At 47.1% G+C, this 21,769-nt stretch overlaps 2 protein-coding genes across 3 annotated transcripts; one reads left to right on the plus strand and one right to left on the minus strand.

Moving 5' to 3' along the window:
• The first annotated feature begins 412 nt into the window (after positions 1-412).
• LOC136505192 (octanoyltransferase LIP2p, chloroplastic-like) lies at positions 413-2,660 on the plus strand. The gene is made up of 4 exons (XM_066500313.1): positions 413-757; positions 1,237-1,501; positions 1,790-1,940; positions 2,079-2,660. The coding sequence occupies exons 1-4, from the start codon at positions 573-575 to the stop codon at positions 2,363-2,365; spliced, it is 888 nt and encodes a 295-aa protein (XP_066356410.1). The 5' UTR covers positions 413-572; the 3' UTR covers positions 2,366-2,660.
• Positions 2,661-12,264: 9,604 nt separating this feature from the next.
• Positions 12,265-19,917, minus strand: LOC136505646 (wall-associated receptor kinase-like 14). Of its 2 annotated transcripts, none has more exons than XM_066500815.1 (3): positions 15,441-17,039; positions 14,081-14,116; positions 12,265-13,734 (listed from the first exon to the last, which is right to left on the minus strand). In XM_066500815.1, exons 1-3 carry the CDS (start codon positions 16,282-16,284, stop codon positions 12,461-12,463), a joined length of 2,154 nt encoding a protein of 717 aa, XP_066356912.1. In that variant the 5' UTR covers positions 16,285-17,039; the 3' UTR covers positions 12,265-12,460. The 2 variants fall into 2 exon arrangements, with proteins under 2 accessions (XP_066356912.1, XP_066356911.1); XM_066500814.1 differs by lacking the exon at positions 15,441-17,039 and adding an exon at positions 18,892-19,917 and having other exon boundaries at positions 12,266-13,734.
• Between the last annotated feature and the right edge of the window lie 1,852 nt (positions 19,918-21,769).

A 21,769-nucleotide genomic window follows, 5' to 3' on the forward strand; every position in this document is an offset into this window, starting at 1 on the left:
TAGCAATATTAATCATGGAATGTCAGGACTAGTAAAAAACTCTATGGGGGTAAAACGGACTTTTCACATAGGACTTGACATCGTTAACAACTCAAACTGACGGAAGTGTCAAATAGAAAAGAAAAACTCGAGTTCAGAACATATAGGAAAGATTTTTAGTTTCGATATCAAATAAGAAAGGAGCATTATTTTTTAGGAACAAATACAAAATTTTCTCCTATTTGATTCACGACTCACGGTTTTCTAGTGATTTGATCTTGTACAGACCTCAGCCGGTTGAGTTATTGAAAGGCGTTTTTTTTTAAAAAAAAAAGAGGTATGGAATCTAAACAGGCCATCGATGGACACCAGGCCATGTTCCGTGCTACAAGGTGCTAGGCCCATGGCCCAGCAACTCTCCGTGGGCCGGATCCTGACTTCCTAACCGCACGAACCTCCGACGCCGAGCGTGGCGGCCGCTCGCCTCGGCGCCTCCGCCCACCGCCGCCGGCGCACGGGGAGCATAAAAGGGGCCGTACCCCTCGCACACGCCCCCATCGCCACACGCGTGCAACGAGGCTGGCGCCGTCGCCATGGCCCTGCTGCCGTCGCCCCCCTGCTCCCCGTTCCACCACCGGGGCGCGCCCTCGCCCTTGCTGGCGCCGACGGCCGCCTCGGCGCGCCACCGGAGGGGAAGCCTGCGCCTCGCTGCAGCCGGCTCCCGATCCGGCACTACCGCCGCGCCAAAGCCCCGTCCGCCCGCCGCCAGCAGGAGGAGGTATGCGCGCGTGGATCCCTTGCGTTAGTGTCGCTCACTTTTGGGGTTTATTAGGCGTTTCACTTCCAAGGCCCGATCGATGTTAGTTGTGTACCTTGTCGAATGCTCCATTCGGTGATGCAATGCATGCTTCTGATATAGCAGTAGTATACTCCTACAATTCAGCAAGCCTCAAATTTAGAGACGCGTCGTTGATTTGTAGTAATTGAACGCCCCCAAAAGAAGCCTAAAAAATCCAACTGGACAAGTGACTGTGTAGTTGGTCGTTCACGAGCTGAATCATCAACAGTTCAGCAGACGGAATTCCGATATTCAGATGTCTAGATACAGTTCGCACTGCTGTTTCAAATTTCAATACCATCATTCTTCTCCTACACCTAAGTCAAATACTCAGAACAGAATGTTCAGCACAACCTGCTCCTAATTTTTGCTGCTTTGGTGGTGTCTGTCTCAGTGATGACGCTAGCTGTGTCGAGCAGGTGCGAGTGCTTTGACCTCCATCGGCAGTTAGTTCCTTATGGGGAAGCTTACTGTTGGCAGAAATCCATTGTTGAGAGGAGGAAAGGGTTGCTAGACAGCGGCGAAGACCACTCTGACACCTTGATTGCTTTGCAACATCCACCGGTGTATACGTTGGGCACTAGAAGCAAGAAGGAATACCTCCATTTTGACATGGAAGATGCTCCTTTTGAGGTTCACCGTATTGATCGAGGTGGGGAAGTGACGTACCATGGCCCTGGACAGGTATTTATCAGCTATGTTTTGGTAGTTGCATGTCTAGCACTTCATAGTTCATACTTTGGTGGTGTGTTTACTGATTAGTTGCTTCTTAATTGTGGTTGCTGTTTAGTTATAGCTCCCAGTAACTAGTATAGACCCCAGCATCGGTCATGTTGAAGTCAGGATACAACTGATCTTGACTCCATACTGCATACTCTTGTTCAGTCTTTGGTTCAAAAATTTGACTTTGCAGCTATCATGAGTGAAGACTTCATAGGTGCTTCTTACAGTCATTTATTTTGTTTTTCCTAGCTTGTTATGTACCCGATTATGAATTTGAAGTATCACAAAGAGGATCTTGATTGGTACTTCAGGTCACTTGAAGAAGTGATCATCCGTGCACTGAAATCCGCCTTCTCTATCAAGGCAGCAAGAGTAGAAGGTCTCACTGGTGTTTGGGTTGGTATGTGCAATCCTTCACAAAATTTCAAGTATTTTACCAGGTTTCCAGTTATCCCATTCATTGTTAATTTTCTAATGCTTGTAAAGTCAAGGGGTGCCATATGGTACTGCTAATGATTCATCTCCATTTCCTCTATAGGGAACCAGAAAGTTGCCGCGATAGGGATTCATGGTTCGCGGATGATAGTTTATCATGGTCTCGCACTAAATGTCACAACTGACCTAGCTCCGTTTACAATGATTGATCCTTGTGGCATAAAGGACCGTGGTGTGGGGAGCATTAAGGAGATATTACGGAAGGCATCTGGTGAAGGAGAAATCGATGATGCATTACTGATGGATATAGCATATGATTCCATGATCAAAGAGTTTGCTGAACTTTTCCATCTCAGTCTAGACTTCAGCCCTGATTGCAGTTTCCAGTGAAAACAACAACTTCAACTAACCGTATGACATTCTATTCTGGACTAAATGTTAGCCACAGCCTTTCATGCTGAATATTTCCGTATTTGCTGCACTCCACTATGTTATATGCCACTTCCACCTTTGAGGCACATGATGTCTCTGGAGTCCTAGAGTAGTGGAGTCGGTTTCTTCGGTGTCCTCACTCTTCATGGGCTCCGGTATTTATTTAGCACCACTGCTGTTTTTTTTGTACATAACAATGTATAATTACTGATTCTTCCATTTTACTCTATAATGTCCTAACAAGCGTTTAAAATTGTGTATTGTTGTTTGCATCCACAATCTATGTTCAAAATACTTTCGTTTATGCTGTCGCTTCCTTCAATTTTTTTTGGAAGAACTAGCCTCTCAGAGGCACCATGGAGTGGAGTGCCTTCAGAGTTCAGATGCAGCTTCACATGGCGCAGTACTGTAGCATATCGTCTGCAGCAGTACTGTAATGAGCCCGTGAATGTTTTCCTAAACAACTGATTTACACAAGAATAATCCAGCAGGGTAAGTTTCAGCACTGACAGCATTGATCCCTGTGGCATAAAGGATCGCAACATGGGGAGAGATGGTGACACAGGAGGATCTAGTTCAGTCACTGAAGAAGAATCGATGAGACGATGACACATTGCTGATAGATATGATACGGCATATAACTCTTTGATCAAAGATTTTTCTGAAGTCTCACGCTCCCTCGAGACCTCAACCTTAATTGGAGATTTCAGCAACGCAATAACCTGAACTAAATTAACACTGCTTTATTTATTGGACTTCTATAGAAACCAGAAACCAGTACACGCAGACAGGTAGATAACAGAGGCAAGCATCATTTTCTCAAATGATGAGCTCCTTCAATCGAATAGCGGCAAAACTAGTGATCTCTTCCTTCGAATTCAAGCTTTCGCTTCACCTGCAAACCATCCACAACAGTTGAGTTCAACAAATTGGTCAGCACCCTATGATATTGGAGACAAGAGAAATTGAGCAAAGGCGTCTCACCTTCTTTGGCAGCGGATGTAGATCCTTCTGCCTTGGTGTCGACGCCTGGCCATGGCTTGCAGCTGCAATGCTTCCCCTTCTCGATCCCTTCGTACAAGGCCGCGACGTGCTTGCCGCAGCCGTTCCAGGTGAACTTGCCGCACTTGCTGCACTCCACCTTGTAGCACATCTTGTTCTTCTTCTCTTCTTTCAATTCAGATGAAGGAACAGGATGCTGTTTCAGTTTCTGGAGTGGTGGTTTTCCTTCAGTGTCTTCGCTCTCTGCAGGCTTCAGTACTTGTACATATAGCTCCATGTTCTGCTGGTTCCCTGTAAATTCCAGTGTATTCCACTATGATTCCATGCGGCCCAATGCGATTGGTGAAGGAAACAAAGTGTGGATATTGTTCTTGTGTTAACATTTTGTGTTCTGATAAAACTATGAAGTTCTGCAGTTCTGAGGTATCTTGTGGCCAAACCATTGTTTCTTGCTTGCATGGTAAAGTACGACGAAGGAAACCAAAGATGCCTTTCTCCTGACACTAACTAATTCCAGTGTATTCCACTATGATTCCATGCGGCCCAATGCGATTGGTGAAGGAAACAAAGTGTGGATATTGTAAAGGAGAACCGAACAATTTATAAGAGCACAGGTATAAGGTTAACCACCAGAGCGGTCGCGCTGTCATACTTGAGCCAATATATACCCGGTAGTTCGTCGAGTGTCACGAAGGACCTCAAAACATCCAACATACCAACCAAGATCGTACATGATTCAACATCTATGTCATACGTTACATAAAGTTCATAAATAGTTCATCGTACATCGGAGTTCCAATATAAATATTACAGCACCAAGTTCAACTGCAGTAGCAGAAGCAATATAATTTTGAAACCATTATCACACACACGTTTCAAATATATGCGAGTTCATGATCAAGTCTGACAAAAGCATCATAGGTAAGACAACACAGAAGGTCCGTGCCTGCGGCCTCACTCCTCTTCCACAGCTGGAGAGAAGCAGTTTTTGCAGTACCCATGATACACTGTAACATCAGCAACAAGTGAAAAATAAACCCTGAGTATGAGAATGTACTCAACTAGACTTACCCATCATAGACCAATAAATAAAACGACACCAAAGATAATGCAAGGCTTTATAAGTGGAGCTAGCTTGACAACATTTTACATAAAAAGCCACTAGTTGAACTACACTTTTTATACTTCGGTCTTCAAGTTAATTATAGCTATTCAACTCTAGATTAGCAACTAACCTATGCCAAACATGTGTTATACAATTATGTAGCACAAAAATAGTAACCATAGCCATTTATTTTATCACCATCATAGCCTTTTCATTTTCATTGTTCTTACTATGATAGAATGAAGCTCAGTCAAGTTTCTCACTATCCGGAAGAGACGGCGATTTGAATTGATTGCAGTCACCCGGGCAAAAATCCTAACACAAACCCACACTTTTTCCGTCGGGGTTGCGTCGGGTCACCTTTGGTATAACTCAGGGCTCAACTTCGCGGGTTCGATCAGCGCCGCACCCTCAGGGACTGACCAGCTGCCAGGATGCTCAGGCCCAGCCTACCCTTGGGCTCACATCTGGCTCCCCGCACATCCTTACCACCTCTAGTGTGCGCACTCAAACAAAATGGCTTCCGACCAGAATTGAGCTACTTGGCTTCACGGTCGAAACGAGTTATCCAGCTAGTTAAGTGAGAGGCTGTGTTCAAAATGACCGAGGACCAACAATGATACGGTCCTTAGACGACACAGACAAAATCACATGAGTCAACCTACAACATAGACTCCGTCCGACCTCCAATTACATCATCACATGGTTCTTTTCCACGATAGCAAATATAGCCAACCGTGACTAGGTATCCACCTATAGGTCGTAGGTGACAGAAAATCACCCGAATTCTACCGAACTAAGTATGACTAAGCATTTATTTGATCCTGGACCTACACAGGGTTCAAGGTATATATATTTCTGGACAAGGAGGTTATATGCATCAAGTGTTTCCAAATAACTCCTACAACGTAATGCATCAAACATAAAGAACTCAAATTGGTATTTGTAAAATGTAGGAGGCTTAGAATGCTCCGGGGCTTGTTTTTCAGAAAAGCTGAGGGTCGGTGGTCGAGGCACTCAGGCAATTCTTCTGGGGCCTGTCCTTCGCCTTTTGAAACTTCCTGCTGCTGGGTCTCCTGCTGGTCCTCTTCTCCCACGGCCTCGAACTCTAGAAGTGTTATTTCCTCCGGCGATCCTATATGCATAAAGATATAGATAAATACAGGGAATGCACAAGGGATGATATATGTTGCAATGCATATATATATATATATATATATATATATATATATATATATATATATATACATTCTTAACCAACATGATAACAAGGTAATATTATGATTTACTAAATTTTATTGAGTAGGTTTATATCTCTTCTCTAGTACAAGAAACATACGCTCACCACTTTCTAGCAACCTAAGGTAAAGTTGTTCATCATCAGTAAGAGACCTAAAGCCTACAGCTAACAACTTATCTCAATTAGCCTAAACATCTAAACAACACGCCTTAAGTCTATACAAAGCAACCATGCTAAGAAAATTAGATGCAAGTGAATTATAGAGCAATAATTAACTAAGTGCATACAACAAATTCAAACTAGGCACAACCAGTTGCACCACCAGGTTATATATATTCCCAACATGTTAAAAAGTATAATGGTTGGACCCAAACCAATTTTTTATAAGCCTTTGTTAATTCATTTAATTTAGATAAAAACTAGAATGGCTACTTCCATTGCTCAATAAATTATGGAAAATTTATAGAAGCCCATACATACTCTCAAAAGTCTTTTGTTAAAATTTCATGTAATTTGGACAAGTACAACAACCTCTACAAAAATGGTAAGTTACATGGTGTATTACCACTTAAATATACTTAGCATAGTGAAAAGTGTCAAGGCACAAATTTACTATTTTTCTTACATTCCTCATAATACCATAACACTGTGGAAATTATTTCATGATCATAAGTTACATAAATCTACCCTAATTAATTTCACAAGAACTAGCATTTAATTAAGCCAAAATAAGAAGGTATATTCCCAGCAGGCCAACTATAGGTTTAACATTTTTTCTAGCTCCAGCATGTCAAAGCAAGACTAGCAAAATTGGAATCACATTTTTAGCATCTTCCAAACTCAAGTTATGCATTTTTCAAGGATAATGGGAATAAACAAGATAATTTAAACAAGGCATAAAACTGTAGTACATACCAAGTTTCATATTTTTAACAGATAGTACTCATCAAGATGAAGCTAACAAAATTTAGTTCACTCAATTTGGACACTCCTAGATTTAGTTATGCATTTTACAGGTTTGCATCAAAATCTAGAAAACATTTAAAGAAAATATCAGAATTGGTTAATGCTACGTGCACCCAGTGCACTGCACCCAGCTGACTGCTAGGACTTGGGGTCAACCCGGCCCCACCTGTCACTGGCACAGAAGCAGGGGCGGCACTTTGACCGATCGTAGCTCGCCGACGACGAGGTCTCCGGCGGTAAGGTTACCATCAATGTGCTCTCCACCTCCGTGCGCATCTACTGGAGGGGTTGGTCGGCCAAGGGGCTCACCATAGCTAGCTCGACGGCAACCATGGCGGGCGATGGAGGCGCACGGCGGTGCCATTGCCGTCTCCGGCAATGTTGAGCTCGCTTGAGCTCGGTGGAGGCTCCAGTGAACCTTAAGGAAACTCAGGTTAGGGTTAGGGGCTATGGTGGAGCGACGGTGTGGTCCGGCCACGTGTAAAGTGTCACGGCAGCGAGAGCGCGGCGGCACTATGGCCATCTCTAGCCACGGCGACCTCGAACGAGCCCAGCTACGGCTTCAAGGTGGTCTAGCGAAGATCTAGGGTTAGGATTGGGGCCCTAGGAGTCACTGGCGAAGCATGGCCATGTACATGGTGGCGTGGCAGTGCGAGCACGATGGCAATGCTACGGCGTTCCAGTGAGCCAGGTGACGACATCATGCATCCGTCTTCCCCGTGAGCTTCACTGTCTCTAGGCGGTGCTCTAGCTCTTAAAAGCAAGAGAGAAAGGAGATTGGGCGAGCATGGCCATGGTGACGTGCGTGGCGGCGGCGCGGCCGGTTCACAGCAGTGTAGTGCCCGTCCTTCCTCCGACGAGGAAGGCATTGGCCAACGACTAGCGGCTACAGCATCTACTAGATCTCGCGACTACGGAACGGCAGAGAGGGAGAGCGGTGCATGTGCGAGGTGGTCTAGCCACGGCGAGCTCAAGCTCGGCAGCGCAAGGCGGCCATGGCGATAGCTCTAGGGGCTTTACCTGTGCTCGATGGGCATTGCTAGCGGGTCGATGGTGTAGTGCGCGATGCGGCGGAGCTATGGGCAAGACGAATCGAGCGATGGTGCGGCGTAGGTGGCTAGCGCGACCGGCGAAGGCACGACGACGGCGGCGCTATGCTTTTCTCCGCTTAGGTGAGAGAGAGGGAGAGCGAGAGAGTGAGTGAGCGTGTGAGTGTGCGCGCTCGCGTTCTCCCCCTTCTGGCTCGACAGAGCGGGTCAGCGCCGGCATACGGCTACCATGCGGCGCACATGGCCTGCCCGCGGTCAGCCACGACTGCGCGTGGCAAAGGCCTGTTTCAGGCCTGATGTAGGTGTCTGAAACTTGATTTTCAACCCTCTAATACTCCCGAACCATGGTGCATTTTGGTAAACCAGTTTCACCATTTTGTAGAGCTACACGAGTACTCCAAGTTTGCTTAAGGAAGTTTTGTCAAATTCCAAATGGTTTTCAAACTAAAAATCCCCAAAGTGGGCTACTTCGAAACTGTAATTCAGCCAATGACTTAGAAAAATTTTCAAGTTTCAAAACAACATTAAGTTGAATTTTTGAACCAGCTGCCAGGATGCTCAGGCCCAGCCTACCCTTGGGCTCACATCTGGCTCCCCGCACATCCTTACCACCTCTAGTGTGCGCACTCAAACAAAATGGCTTCCGACCAGAATTGAGCTACTTGGCTTCACGGTCGAAACGAGTTATCCAGCTAGTTAAGTGAGAGGCTGTGTTCAAAATGACCGAGGACCAACAATGATACGGTCCTTAGACGACACAGACAAAATCACATGAGTCAACCTACAACATAGACTCCGTCCGACCTCCAATTACATCATCACATGGTTCTTTTCCACGATAGCAAATATAGCCAACCGTGACTAGGTATCCACCTATAGGTCGTAGGTGACAGAAAATCACCCGAATTCTACCGAACTAAGTATGACTAAGCATTTATTTGATCCTGGACCTACACAGGGTTCAAGGTATATATATTTCTGGACAAGGAGGTTATATGCATCAAGTGTTTCCAAATAACTCCTACAACGTAATGCATCAAACATAAAGAACTCAAATTGGTATTTGTAAAATGTAGGAGGCTTAGAATGCTCCGGGGCTTGTTTTTCAGAAAAGCTGAGGGTCGGTGGTCGAGGCACTCAGGCAATTCTTCTGGGGCCTGTCCTTCGCCTTTTGAAACTTCCTGCTGCTGGGTCTCCTGCTGGTCCTCTTCTCCCACGGCCTCGAACTCTAGAAGTGTTATTTCCTCCGGCGATCCTATATGCATAAAGATATAGATAAATACAGGGAATGCACAAGGGATGATATATGTTGCAATGCATATATATATATATATATATATATATATATATATATATATATATATATACATTCTTAACCAACATGATAACAAGGTAATATTATGATTTACTAAATTTTATTGAGTAGGTTTATATCTCTTCTCTAGTACAAGAAACATACGCTCACCACTTTCTAGCAACCTAAGGTAAAGTTGTTCATCATCAGTAAGAGACCTAAAGCCTACAGCTAACAACTTATCTCAATTAGCCTAAACATCTAAACAACACGCCTTAAGTCTATACAAAGCAACCATGCTAAGAAAATTAGATGCAAGTGAATTATAGAGCAATAATTAACTAAGTGCATACAACAAATTCAAACTAGGCACAACCAGTTGCACCACCAGGTTATATATATTCCCAACATGTTAAAAAGTATAATGGTTGGACCCAAACCAATTTTTTATAAGCCTTTGTTAATTCATTTAATTTAGATAAAAACTAGAATGGCTACTTCCATTGCTCAATAAATTATGGAAAATTTATAGAAGCCCATACATACTCTCAAAAGTCTTTTGTTAAAATTTCATGTAATTTGGACAAGTACAACAACCTCTACAAAAATGGTAAGTTACATGGTGTATTACCACTTAAATATACTTAGCATAGTGAAAAGTGTCAAGGCACAAATTTACTATTTTTCTTACATTCCTCATAATACCATAACACTGTGGAAATTATTTCATGATCATAAGTTACATAAATCTACCCTAATTAATTTCACAAGAACTAGCATTTAATTAAGCCAAAATAAGAAGGTATATTCCCAGCAGGCCAACTATAGGTTTAACATTTTTTCTAGCTCCAGCATGTCAAAGCAAGACTAGCAAAATTGGAATCACATTTTTAGCATCTTCCAAACTCAAGTTATGCATTTTTCAAGGATAATGGGAATAAACAAGATAATTTAAACAAGGCATAAAACTGTAGTACATACCAAGTTTCATATTTTTAACAGATAGTACTCATCAAGATGAAGCTAACAAAATTTAGTTCACTCAATTTGGACACTCCTAGATTTAGTTATGCATTTTACAGGTTTGCATCAAAATCTAGAAAACATTTAAAGAAAATATCAGAATTGGTTAATGCTACGTGCACCCAGTGCACTGCACCCAGCTGACTGCTAGGACTTGGGGTCAACCCGGCCCCACCTGTCACTGGCACAGAAGCAGGGGCGGCACTTTGACCGATCGTAGCTCGCCGACGACGAGGTCTCCGGCGGTAAGGTTACCATCAATGTGCTCTCCACCTCCGTGCGCATCTACTGGAGGGGTTGGTCGGCCAAGGGGCTCACCATAGCTAGCTCGACGGCAACCATGGCGGGCGATGGAGGCGCACGGCGGTGCCATTGCCGTCTCCGGCAATGTTGAGCTCGCTTGAGCTCGGTGGAGGCTCCAGTGAACCTTAAGGAAACTCAGGTTAGGGTTAGGGGCTATGGTGGAGCGACGGTGTGGTCCGGCCACGTGTAAAGTGTCACGGCAGCGAGAGCGCGGCGGCACTATGGCCATCTCTAGCCACGGCGACCTCGAACGAGCCCAGCTACGGCTTCAAGGTGGTCTAGCGAAGATCTAGGGTTAGGATTGGGGCCCTAGGAGTCACTGGCGAAGCATGGCCATGTACATGGTGGCGTGGCAGTGCGAGCACGATGGCAATGCTACGGCGTTCCAGTGAGCCAGGTGACGACATCATGCATCCGTCTTCCCCGTGAGCTTCACTGTCTCTAGGCGGTGCTCTAGCTCTTAAAAGCAAGAGAGAAAGGAGATTGGGCGAGCATGGCCATGGTGACGTGCGTGGCGGCGGCGCGGCCGGTTCACAGCAGTGTAGTGCCCGTCCTTCCTCCGACGAGGAAGGCATTGGCCAACGACTAGCGGCTACAGCATCTACTAGATCTCGCGACTACGGAACGGCAGAGAGGGAGAGCGGTGCATGTGCGAGGTGGTCTAGCCACGGCGAGCTCAAGCTCGGCAGCGCAAGGCGGCCATGGCGATAGCTCTAGGGGCTTTACCTGTGCTCGATGGGCATTGCTAGCGGGTCGATGGTGTAGTGCGCGATGCGGCGGAGCTATGGGCAAGACGAATCGAGCGATGGTGCGGCGTAGGTGGCTAGCGCGACCGGCGAAGGCACGACGACGGCGGCGCTATGCTTTTCTCCGCTTAGGTGAGAGAGAGGGAGAGCGAGAGAGTGAGTGAGCGTGTGAGTGTGCGCGCTCGCGTTCTCCCCCTTCTGGCTCGACAGAGCGGGTCAGCGCCGGCATACGGCTACCATGCGGCGCACATGGCCTGCCCGCGGTCAGCCACGACTGCGCGTGGCAAAGGCCTGTTTCAGGCCTGATGTAGGTGTCTGAAACTTGATTTTCAACCCTCTAATACTCCCGAACCATGGTGCATTTTGGTAAACCAGTTTCACCATTTTGTAGAGCTACACGAGTACTCCAAGTTTGCTTAAGGAAGTTTTGTCAAATTCCAAATGGTTTTCAAACTAAAAATCCCCAAAGTGGGCTACTTCGAAACTGTAATTCAGCCAATGACTTAGAAAAATTTTCAAGTTTCAAAACAACATTAAGTTGAATTTTTGACGCCCTATGTGACCAACTTAGGCACTGATTCAGCTCTTGCCCCTTAAACAAAATTTGTTCTACATGACCTAAACTACAACTTTTATTTAGGTCCTACGGCCATGTAAGCTCTCTAAGTAATTGGTCAAGATAGGTCAAACAATCAACTTAATAAAGGTAATTCTAGTAGAACTATCACTTAGAAGCATTTTTGGGCCAACTCATGAATACAAACTTGGTTCCATTTTTCATTCTAAGTATGTCTAAGTTGTTTTGGTGACCAAACAACACCCACTTTCATTAACCAAGCATGACCATAAGGCATATACATGTATAATTAAGCATCTCATGAAGATAAACCTAGAGTAAATAAATGCTAGTCTTATGCTTATGCTCATGAATGAGTGGATGATGCTTATGCTTATGCAATGTAAGTGAAAAATGCAAGCTTAACACTGGTGTTACGTATTGTTCTTGTGTTAACATTTTGTGTTCTGATAAAACTATGGAGTTCTGCAGTTCTGAGGTATCTTGTGGCCAAACTATTGTTTCTTGCTTGCATGGTAAAGTACGACGAAGGAAACCAAAGATGCCTTTCTCCTGAAACTAATTAATTCCAGTGAGATTTTAAGATAATGCTGTACAGTACATTATGTTTTTTTGTTTTTAAAAAAATTGTAGCTATACAACAATGGATGGCATCTTGGACACTGAATTTCTAGAGAAAATGAGGGACAAAAATTATGTTAAATCACATTGGTTTCCTCATCAGTGTACAAGACCTCTATAGCTTACGCTATGCAGCAAAGCGGGGCATGGAGCCGTTGGTCGACGGCGAGCTCCGGTCGCTGACCCACACCTCCTGCACCGACACCGGCGAAGCCGCGGCCTTCTTCGCCACTGCGTCCGGGCCGTCCAAGCTCACGTCGATCTGGATGTCCATCATATTCACAGGCCTGACCCTCGACACGGGCTCCTCGGAATCGCAGACCGGGGCGGCGAACCTGATCCGGTGCAGCTCGGCGGCCACCTCGCTCATGGACGGCCGGACGTCCTTCTGGAACGCGAGGCACCGGAACGCCAGCTCGCTGACGAGGCGGACCGAGCCCATGACCCAGTCCTCGCCGTCGCCGTCGCCGAGGAGCGCCGGGTCGACGATCTCGCCCACCCTGCCCTTGCCGATGCGGTCGAGCGCGAGGGAGGCGAGGTTGACCTCGGCGGCCGGGCGGTCGAAGTCGACGACCTTCATGGCGGTGATGAGCTCCAGCAGCACGACGCCGAAGCTGTACACGTCGCTCTTGTCGGAGAGGTGGAAGTTCTGGTGGTACTCCGGGTCCACGTACCCGGGCGTGCCCTGCGGCGCCGTGGACACGTGCGAGCGCGCCGCCTCCAGGCGGTCCACGGCGCGGGACAGGCCGAAGTCGGCAAGCTTAGGGCGGAGCGCGCCGTCGAGGAGGATGTTGCTGGACTTGACGTCGCGGTGGAAGATGGGCGGCCGCATGCCGTGCAGGTACGCGATGGCCGCCGCCGTCTCCGCCGCCACGCCCAGCCGCGCGCGCCACGTCAACCGGGAGGTGCGTCCGCCACTGGCGAGGAGGTGCTGGGAGAGCGTGCCGTTGGGCACGTACTCGTAGACGAGCACCTGCTCGCCGCGGTCGAGGCAGCAGCCGAGGAGGCGGACCAGGTTGGGGTGGCTGACGGAGGAGATGAGCTTGATCTCGTTCAGCAGCAGCGCCGCCTCCGCCGCCGCGTCGTCGTCGTGGTGGTGGAGGCGGCAGCGCAGGCGCTTGATGGCCACCAGCGCCGCCGGTGCGCTGCTGCCCGGGAGCTTACCGACGTACACTGTGCCGTACGCGCCCGTGCCCAGGCGGTGCGTGTGCGAGAAGGAGTTGGTCGCGCGCGCGATCTCGGCGTACGAATACACCGGCACGCCGCTCGACGTGGCCGCCTCCGACAGCAGCCGCATCGCCGCCAGCCGCTCCGACGCGGACCGCCCGGCCTTGCGCCGCCGGCATTGCAGACGCCACAGCAGAAGCGCGCCTGCGGCCGCCGCCACGCCCGCCAGAACACCTGACGTTGGAATTGATAAAATAAAATCATTTTCTTGGTCAAAAAACGCAACAAAAATCTGACTTGAAACTATAAAAAAGTTTTTCCTTTTCATTCGTTTCATTTGTGTTTGCAGAACTATTCCAGGTCTATAAGCGGTCAGCAATCAACGTGCTTGAAACTGCACGTAACCGGCAGCGAAAAGAGGGACTACGGAGTACTCCGTAGACGAGACAAGCTGACTTGACTGGACTCGTCTCGTTGTTCTCACCATGCCGTACACAGCAGGATTACTGCCGTGTTGTACTGACAAACAGTAATAAAAGTCAAAGCAGAGGAGTCTGTTAATTTTTTTTTTATTTTTTACCTGCAGCTATGAGGAAATCCTTCTTCGTGGAACTCCCTGCAAAGAGAGAGAGAGAAAGTACAGAAAAAGACGTGAGCATTATTACAATGGAATGCTATAGTAAAGTTTATATTTGCTTTTGATAAAACAAAAGTTGTAATGCATTGACTTGGTAAGATCATAAATTCGGGCAGATTCTGGTACTTGGTGGAAGTTGGTAGGTTTTCTGTTGAGGAGTACTAGTACCACTAAAAAAATGCTTCATTTATATGACCTGTCTGTCACTCAATGATTCTGACAGATTCATACTCAGATCATAGTATAATTTGAATTCATATCATATCCCCCTAGTAGCATACAATATGGTGATGTTTTATATTTGGGTCCGTACAAAAAAATTCTTTTTTCAAACAGTAACTAGAAAAAAAATTACTAGTGCCGCAGAGTTTTGCAGGCTATGGAATTACACTCCCCGGTCTTTGTTGACAGCTCGATTCTGGCTAAGATACGGTTGTAGCTTGAGAAAATTCAACCGGAAAATCTTCCACACACAATTTGTTGGACCTGGAAGAGTCGCCGTGGAAACATACAGTCTATTCGCTTAGTCGTCATGGCTTATCAGCCAATGAATACTATTTTTCTCGCACACCAAACCAGTCAACAGTACTTTCAGCCATGACTTATAAGCTAAACCAGCCCAAACGAACAGCGCGATATATAGAAAATACAAATCCCGTTTCGTAGCTTATGTCGGCGGGTTGAATTCAAGAAAGAATATGAAATTACAAAATGTGGTGTATTTTTAACTGTGAAAAGGTCAAGCAAGGCCTGAAGGGTTCCATGCGGCCATTTATCAGCTGGCTGCCTTAAGGATCAAGGTGTGGCTGTTTCAAACACGTGGCAGACACTGCTATCCTATTTGTCAAACCCGGTCTCCATCTTTGGCACCTGCCTTATCTAAAGCGCTGCAAAGTCTAAATGATGTGAAATTAGAAGAAAGAGTGACAGCCATCCTAGTATCATCTAATCTGAAAAATACAAAATCAGATTTGTTTTTTGTTAAAAGGTAGAGCCACCATGAAGTATGAATTATGAAAACGCACTGTGATCGATGGATTCATCAAGGTTTGAAGAAAGTTTGATGAACTCCTCTAGTAAGTGACGCCACTATTGCTACATTAACTTGGTGGGTTAGTGATGAGTGTGAACTATATGATTAGCTAGCTCGCGGGTGATTGACCGCGGGGAGGACTTTTCGGGCCCGGCTGACGTGGCACACAGGGCCCCGTTCACCAACAATAATCAGGATTCGGGATCCTCTGTGGCACGCGTGGATCCGTTGACTGGAGCAGCAATAATCAGGGGAAGCACAAGCACTCACCCGCGACGTAGTAGCATCCATCGCCGGCGGGGTATCCGTCGCCGGACATCCCGTCGGGGCACCGGCACAGATGACCCCACGACCCGCTCGGCGTCTCGACGTCGTGGCACGTCGCGTTCTGCGCGCAATTACCGGCCGCAGCGGCGCACTTGCCGTTGAGCCACCAGCCTAGCTCCACCACGCTGAACTCCAGCACCGGCACCCCCTCCGTCGCTTCCCCATACACCGTCGCCGTCAGCGCGTGCTCGCAGCCCGCATCATCCACGCGCTTCCACTCGAGGAACCGGTGGCTCTGCTGGCCCCTGGCAGCAGGAGCGTTAGCAGCGGAGGAGCTGTTCGCCGCCGGCAGTTCGGCTTCGGCCACGCACGTCCAGGCGGTGTCGTTGCCGCCGCACCCCGCCGTGCGGAGCAGAGTTGTCATGATGTCCGCGGAGACGGAGCAGTTAGCCCCGGCGGCCCTGTGGCTGTGGCAGCCGCCGCTGAGGAAGAGCCCGGTGTGGTTCGTCACGCCGTAGACGGAGCCGTTGAGCGCCGCCCTGGCCTCGCTGACGGTGCGGCTGCACGAGGGCGGCAGCGAGACGAGGAAAGTAGAGGCAGTGGGGTTGAACGAGAGGATCGTGTACGGCGAGGCCGGGGCGGGGCTGTGCGGGAGGAGTGGCGTGGACGCGGAGGCGTTGCAGTCCAGGAGGATGGGGCAGTCGCCGGAGAAGCCGAAAGGGTACGGCACTGAGGTGCTGCCGCACCGGCGGTCGCTACAGCTGCCACTGCCGGCGGCGGCGGCGGCGGCGGAGGAGGAGGTTTCATACGAGAGGGAGAGGAGGAGGAGGAGGAGCAGGCGGCGCATGTAGGCAGACAGAGTTCACGTTGCCGGCCGGTCGTCTCCGCTGTGTGCTTGCGACGAGTAGTGTTTTGATTGCTTGCTTAGCTAGTCATATACGGCTGCGGCCTGCCTAATATAGCAAAGACAAGCTGGAGGAAGATGCCATGCCAATGGAGAAAGAGACGGCAGCCGTGACCGTGATTGCTTTGCTTGTTTAGGGCGCGTTTGGTCAGGCTCCCGCCGACTCTGACTTCCACACTGTAGCACACCTGTAGCGCGTAGGAGATGGAGCCAGAGGAGAGAAAAAACGAGTTTCTCCAGCTCCGGCGTTGTCAATGAGAGAGGAAAGGATGAGAGAGAAACGGCTCTGATGAACAGTATCGTTACAGGAGATGAACAGAGAAGAGAAAGAGTCAGAGGAGCCAGAGCCCGGCCAAACTGCCTCATAGTCAGGCAGTCAGAGAGCCACGTGATTGCTTCTTCTTTTTTTTGTGCTGCTCCTGCGTCTGGCCCTCTAAAGGCCTGCTTTGGACAGCCCAATCCTGACCGGATCCCAACCCAATCCGTGGGTGGATTGAGGCCCTCACCAGCCCAACCCAGCCCAGCCCGTGGTTAGTCATGTCAAGTGACCCATGAATAGGTCTACCCTACAAGATTGCCGTCAGTGGCTACACCTCCAGCGGAGTTAGGGCTTGTTTCCTCCTGATATGCTGAATATAAGTCATCTACGCTAACTCCTAGGATGAAATCGGAGTAGATACATGCGGATATTTCAGATACCAAATACATGTAGTTGTTTCTTTTTGGTATTCAGAGACAAATATAGTGGGGGACGCAAAAGATATTGATATCTGGCTCGAATACTCCCCCTCTCCCAAACAGAAGGCATGCACATATATGAAAAATTCAAACTTCATAATCATTGACCAATAATAAGTCTAGTTGTATAAAAACTTTATGCTATAACAATATTTGCATTATATTTGTATCTGGAAATACTCTCTAACGACCAAACTTTTGTTGCCTCATATGGCATTTTATAAGAGGAAAATTAGCGTTTAAATGTGACCGTGGAGACCGTACCAAGTCAAATTACATTTTATATTTTATATAGAAAGGAGGGAGTACGTTTCATATATCCTACTTTGAGTGTTCAGATTTAGATATATTCCATCCATAGATTTCTAGATAGAACTATTCATGTTGCCCATTTGGTTCGATAGATTGGACGAGCTATTTTTTGGTTGGATCAGATCAAAATAGTTGAATAATTATATCTTTAAACTAAAAATAATAACAAATAATTATACACTAACAAATATGCACTATCATTTAATATTTTTCATGCTAATTACTACTTTAAAATAAAATATGTTACTACTACCCTAATTGGCACACAAATCATGCACTAATCAACATAGTAGCACTAATCAAAAGTAATCTTGGCATTATAATTTCTAAGTACTAACATAACATACTAATCATCATGATTTTTTTTACTAATGACCAATGTTAGAAAATGTGGATAAGCTCATCCGGTCATTTTTTTTATTGATAAACTTATTGAGTAAATAAAGATAATATTATTTCCTGTTCGGAATGTGGTAAAATTTTCCTATTCCTGTGTTTTTCTCATTAATTAAATTGATTTATATGAAACTCGTGTACAATTCCTGTAAAAATTACTACGTTCCAAACAGACCCTAAGTGATTGTCTAGTCTAGCTTGCCTATGAACCAAATGTTTATAAAACATGGACCGCCATCCTCTATGTTCCATCTATAGATATCTATCAAACTAAACATACTCATAATGTCCAAATTCATATATGGATTATCCATGCTTTCTTCCCCCACTAAGACCCCTCTTGGTACAAAGGATTTATGAAGAAATTTGCAGGGCTATAGACTTATATGGATTTTTTCCTATGTGCTCCTTTGAAACAAACGTTGGTTATCCTCAAATCCTACAAAATTATTACGGAATGGCTCAATTCATGGGAATTTTAAAGGAGATCTAACATGTTGGAAACTTTCCTTTGTAACTAGCTCTCTTCTAATTCCCATGTTATATCCAAATGTTTTATAGAAAATCCCTCAGGTTTCCAATTTAAGTAGGATTACATGTGACGTGTAATATTAAGACATGTAATTTTAATTCTATGTGTTTTTCCTACTCCTGTGTGTTTGAATATCTTGTGTTTCCATGAGGTCCGTCCTAACTCCTAACTCCTTGCTCCGAGCTATTCGTGTAGCCTCAAGCATGCACGTGTGGTGAGGGGTGACGACTTCTCTGTAATAACGAAGGTAAACTCGAGAGCAATACTAGGCTTTAGGCTTATCTATGTAAAAATTGTACTTTCTTCGTCAAAAAAAATAAACGCAATTCTAGCATTGAGCTTCGACCTGGACTTCAGGTTTAAAGCTAGATTTTTTTTTTTTTTTTTTGACGGAGGGAGTACAGTAATGTACTAATCACCTACTCGTCGTAAGCCTAACATAGCCTGGCCCCGCGCCCCCGCCTACCAACACCGCTCGAGACCACGCGACGCGAGCACAGTTCACCGTGACGAGAACGAGAGCAACGATATATAATTGATGACGGCCGGAAGAAGAAGCACTGTGCACTCACTGCTCGGCGCGCCGTCGTAGTGGCACCCATCGCCGGCGGCGAACCCGTCGCCGGACATCCCGTCCGCGCACGTGCACCGGTGCCCCCACGCCCCGTCCGGCGTCTGCACGTCGTGGCACGTCGCGTTCAGCGCGCACTGCCCGCCGCTGTTGCAACTCCCGTTGAGCCACCAGCCCATCTCCGCGATGCCGAACTCGATCGACGGCACGCCCTGCGCCGTGTACGCGTACACCGCCGAGGTGAGGGCGTCCTGGCACCCGGCGGCGGCCACGCTTTCCCAGCGCAAGAACTGGCCCTCGCCGCTCGCCGCGGCGGGGCTGCCCGGGGCCGGCGGCGCGGAGAGCACGCACGTCCAGGACGTGTCGTTGCCGCCGCCGCCGCACTGCGCCGTGTGGAGGATGGCTGACATGACGCCCGAGGGCACGTTGCAGCTGCTCGAGTTGGACCCCGTCGTCGTTGCGGGCCCGCCGCCGCCGCCGCAGCCACCGCGGAGGAAGAGCCCCGTGCGGGAGGTGACGCCGTAGCCGGCGCCGTCGAGCGCCGCCCTGGCCTCGGCGACGCCGCGGCCGCACGACGGCGCGAGTGAGACCAGGAAGGTGGAGGCCGTGGTGTTGAACGAGAGCACCGGGTACGGCGCCGCCGCCGTGCTGCGCGGGAGCAGGGCTGTGGACGTGGTGGCGTTGCAGGCTAGGAGGATCGGGCACTCGCCGCCTCCGCCGCCGGAGAAGCCGAAAGGGTACGGCACCGTGGTGCTGCCGCACTGCCGGTTGCACGACGGCCCGGCGGCGGGTGTGGAGAAGGTTGCATCGGGGAGGAAGAGGAAGAGGAGCAATAAGACGAGCTGGTGCATGGAGGCTGCAGCCAGTTCACTCTGCTAGTCGTCGTCTCCGCGAGCTCTCTTTACTTGCGGCAAGTAGCAGTAGTGTTTTGATGGCTAGCTTAGCTAGTGATATACGGCTGCAACATGCCAATGGAGAGAGACGAGAGAGGTGGCATCCGTGTGCACGATGTGACCAGAGAACGGAGGAAGAAGAAGAGACCGGGACGGGATCATTGGAATGGGAACGCAAAGCTTGTTTAGTCAGTCAGTCAGAGAAACGTGTAGTAAATGGTCAAGAAACTAATCCTGCAAAAAAAAACCATATCTTTTGAGGTCATCATTCCGAATTCTGATTCCCCAAGTTGTTTTTGCTGCTCTCTTGACTTGGCGACGCGGAGCCAGGCACTGCACTGCAACTGCATTGCAATGCACTGCATGTATGGCCGTGTGAATCTCACTGAAATTGGAGACTTTTCTCTACGTGCCATTATAAAAGATCGCAATCCCCTGTGTACCTCTGGAAAAATTCAGTGGTCTTCAGCGCCACTACTTAACTTTTTCATGTCCTCCATGCCACTTCCATCAGTTTGGGCTCTAACGCCGTCAAAATGTAGGTGTGAAAAGACAAAAATACCCTTAAGTCTAAATATGTTATTAATTTTTTTTAGCATCTTAACGACTTCAAATAAAAAAACTCAAAACTAGAAAGTTATAGATCTCGTCGATATCTATAATTTTTATATAAAATTTATTTTCATTTAATTCCGCAAAAAAATATGATTTGATATGATTAATATATCTTAGAAAAATCATCATTTTTTTTGCGGAATTAAATAAAAATAAATTTTATATGAAAATTATAGATCTCGACGAGATCTACAACTTTCTAGTTTTGAGTTTTTTTATTTGAAGTCGTTAAGATGCTCAAAAAAATTAATAACATATTTAGACTTAAGGGTATTTTCGTCTTTTCACACCAACAGTTTGACAGCGTTAGAGCTCAAACTGTCCGAAGTGGCGTAGAGGACACGAAAAAATTAGAGTAGTGACGCTGAAGACCGCTGAATTTTTCTAAAGACACACATAGGATTAAGATGACACACATGGAAAAGTCTCCTGAAATTAAGAGCGTACCTGCGCCTGACCGTGTGGCACTCTGGCATGCCGCGGCACGCGTACTCCTACTACCTTCTGCCTTTCTGGCGTGCAGTGTACTCCCGGCTCCTGGCGGCTAGCAGCCTTTTTTTAAAATGGTTATTTTAGGGTTCGTGGCACTGAACTATTCAACTTGTTGGTGCATGTCATTATGTCAACGGTGAAGCAGGCTGGCCGTTTCCAGCCATCAAGCGAGGAATATGTAGTCAGTTTTTTTTTTTAATGTTCACCCTCCTACAGCTGTGGTTTGTTGTAAATGATCGTAAATTTTTAATTAAAACAGTATTTCTCTCTCACATAAACCAGCCAGCAGTACTTCTTTACAAACCAGCAACGATATGAACCAGCCAACCGAAGATAGCGCTAATCACGTCGTTTAGTTTTAAGTCAAATGCTATTGTTTACGGCAGCGTACAAGTACTCCAATGCAAGGCAACGCGTCGGCCGTTAATTGGCTCGCCCTGCGCGGTCGGCAGTGCGCGGCGCCCTCACGGTCACGGCCTCACCTCGATCGATTCCCCCCGCCGGCGATTCGTCATCCAAGCAAGCAGCGCAGGTGACAATTCTGACTCGCGGCACGCGTGGCGCGCCGTGCGTCTCGCGTCAAAATCACTAGTTGTTAGTAGTCAAATTCAGAAGCAGTAGTATTTGACTTAACGCAGTTCTGCGTAGAAATAGAATACTTGTCTTATTTCTCTCCATTCTAAATTATAATTCGTTTAACTTTTTTTTTTTACCCCAAGTATTTCTCTTCGTTTCAAATTATAAATTTTTAAATAAGACGAGTGGTTATACTTAAGGTCAAAAAATCAAACGAACTATAATTTAGAACGGATTTAGTACTATCCTACATACAGTATAATATTGAGTAGTAGTAGTAGTAAGTAGGATCTTCGTACAATA

Source organism: Miscanthus floridulus, chromosome 14 (genome assembly GCF_019320115.1).
Source record: "Miscanthus floridulus cultivar M001 chromosome 14, ASM1932011v1, whole genome shotgun sequence".
In the NCBI taxonomy this organism is placed as follows: Eukaryota; Viridiplantae; Streptophyta; class Magnoliopsida; order Poales; family Poaceae; genus Miscanthus; species Miscanthus floridulus.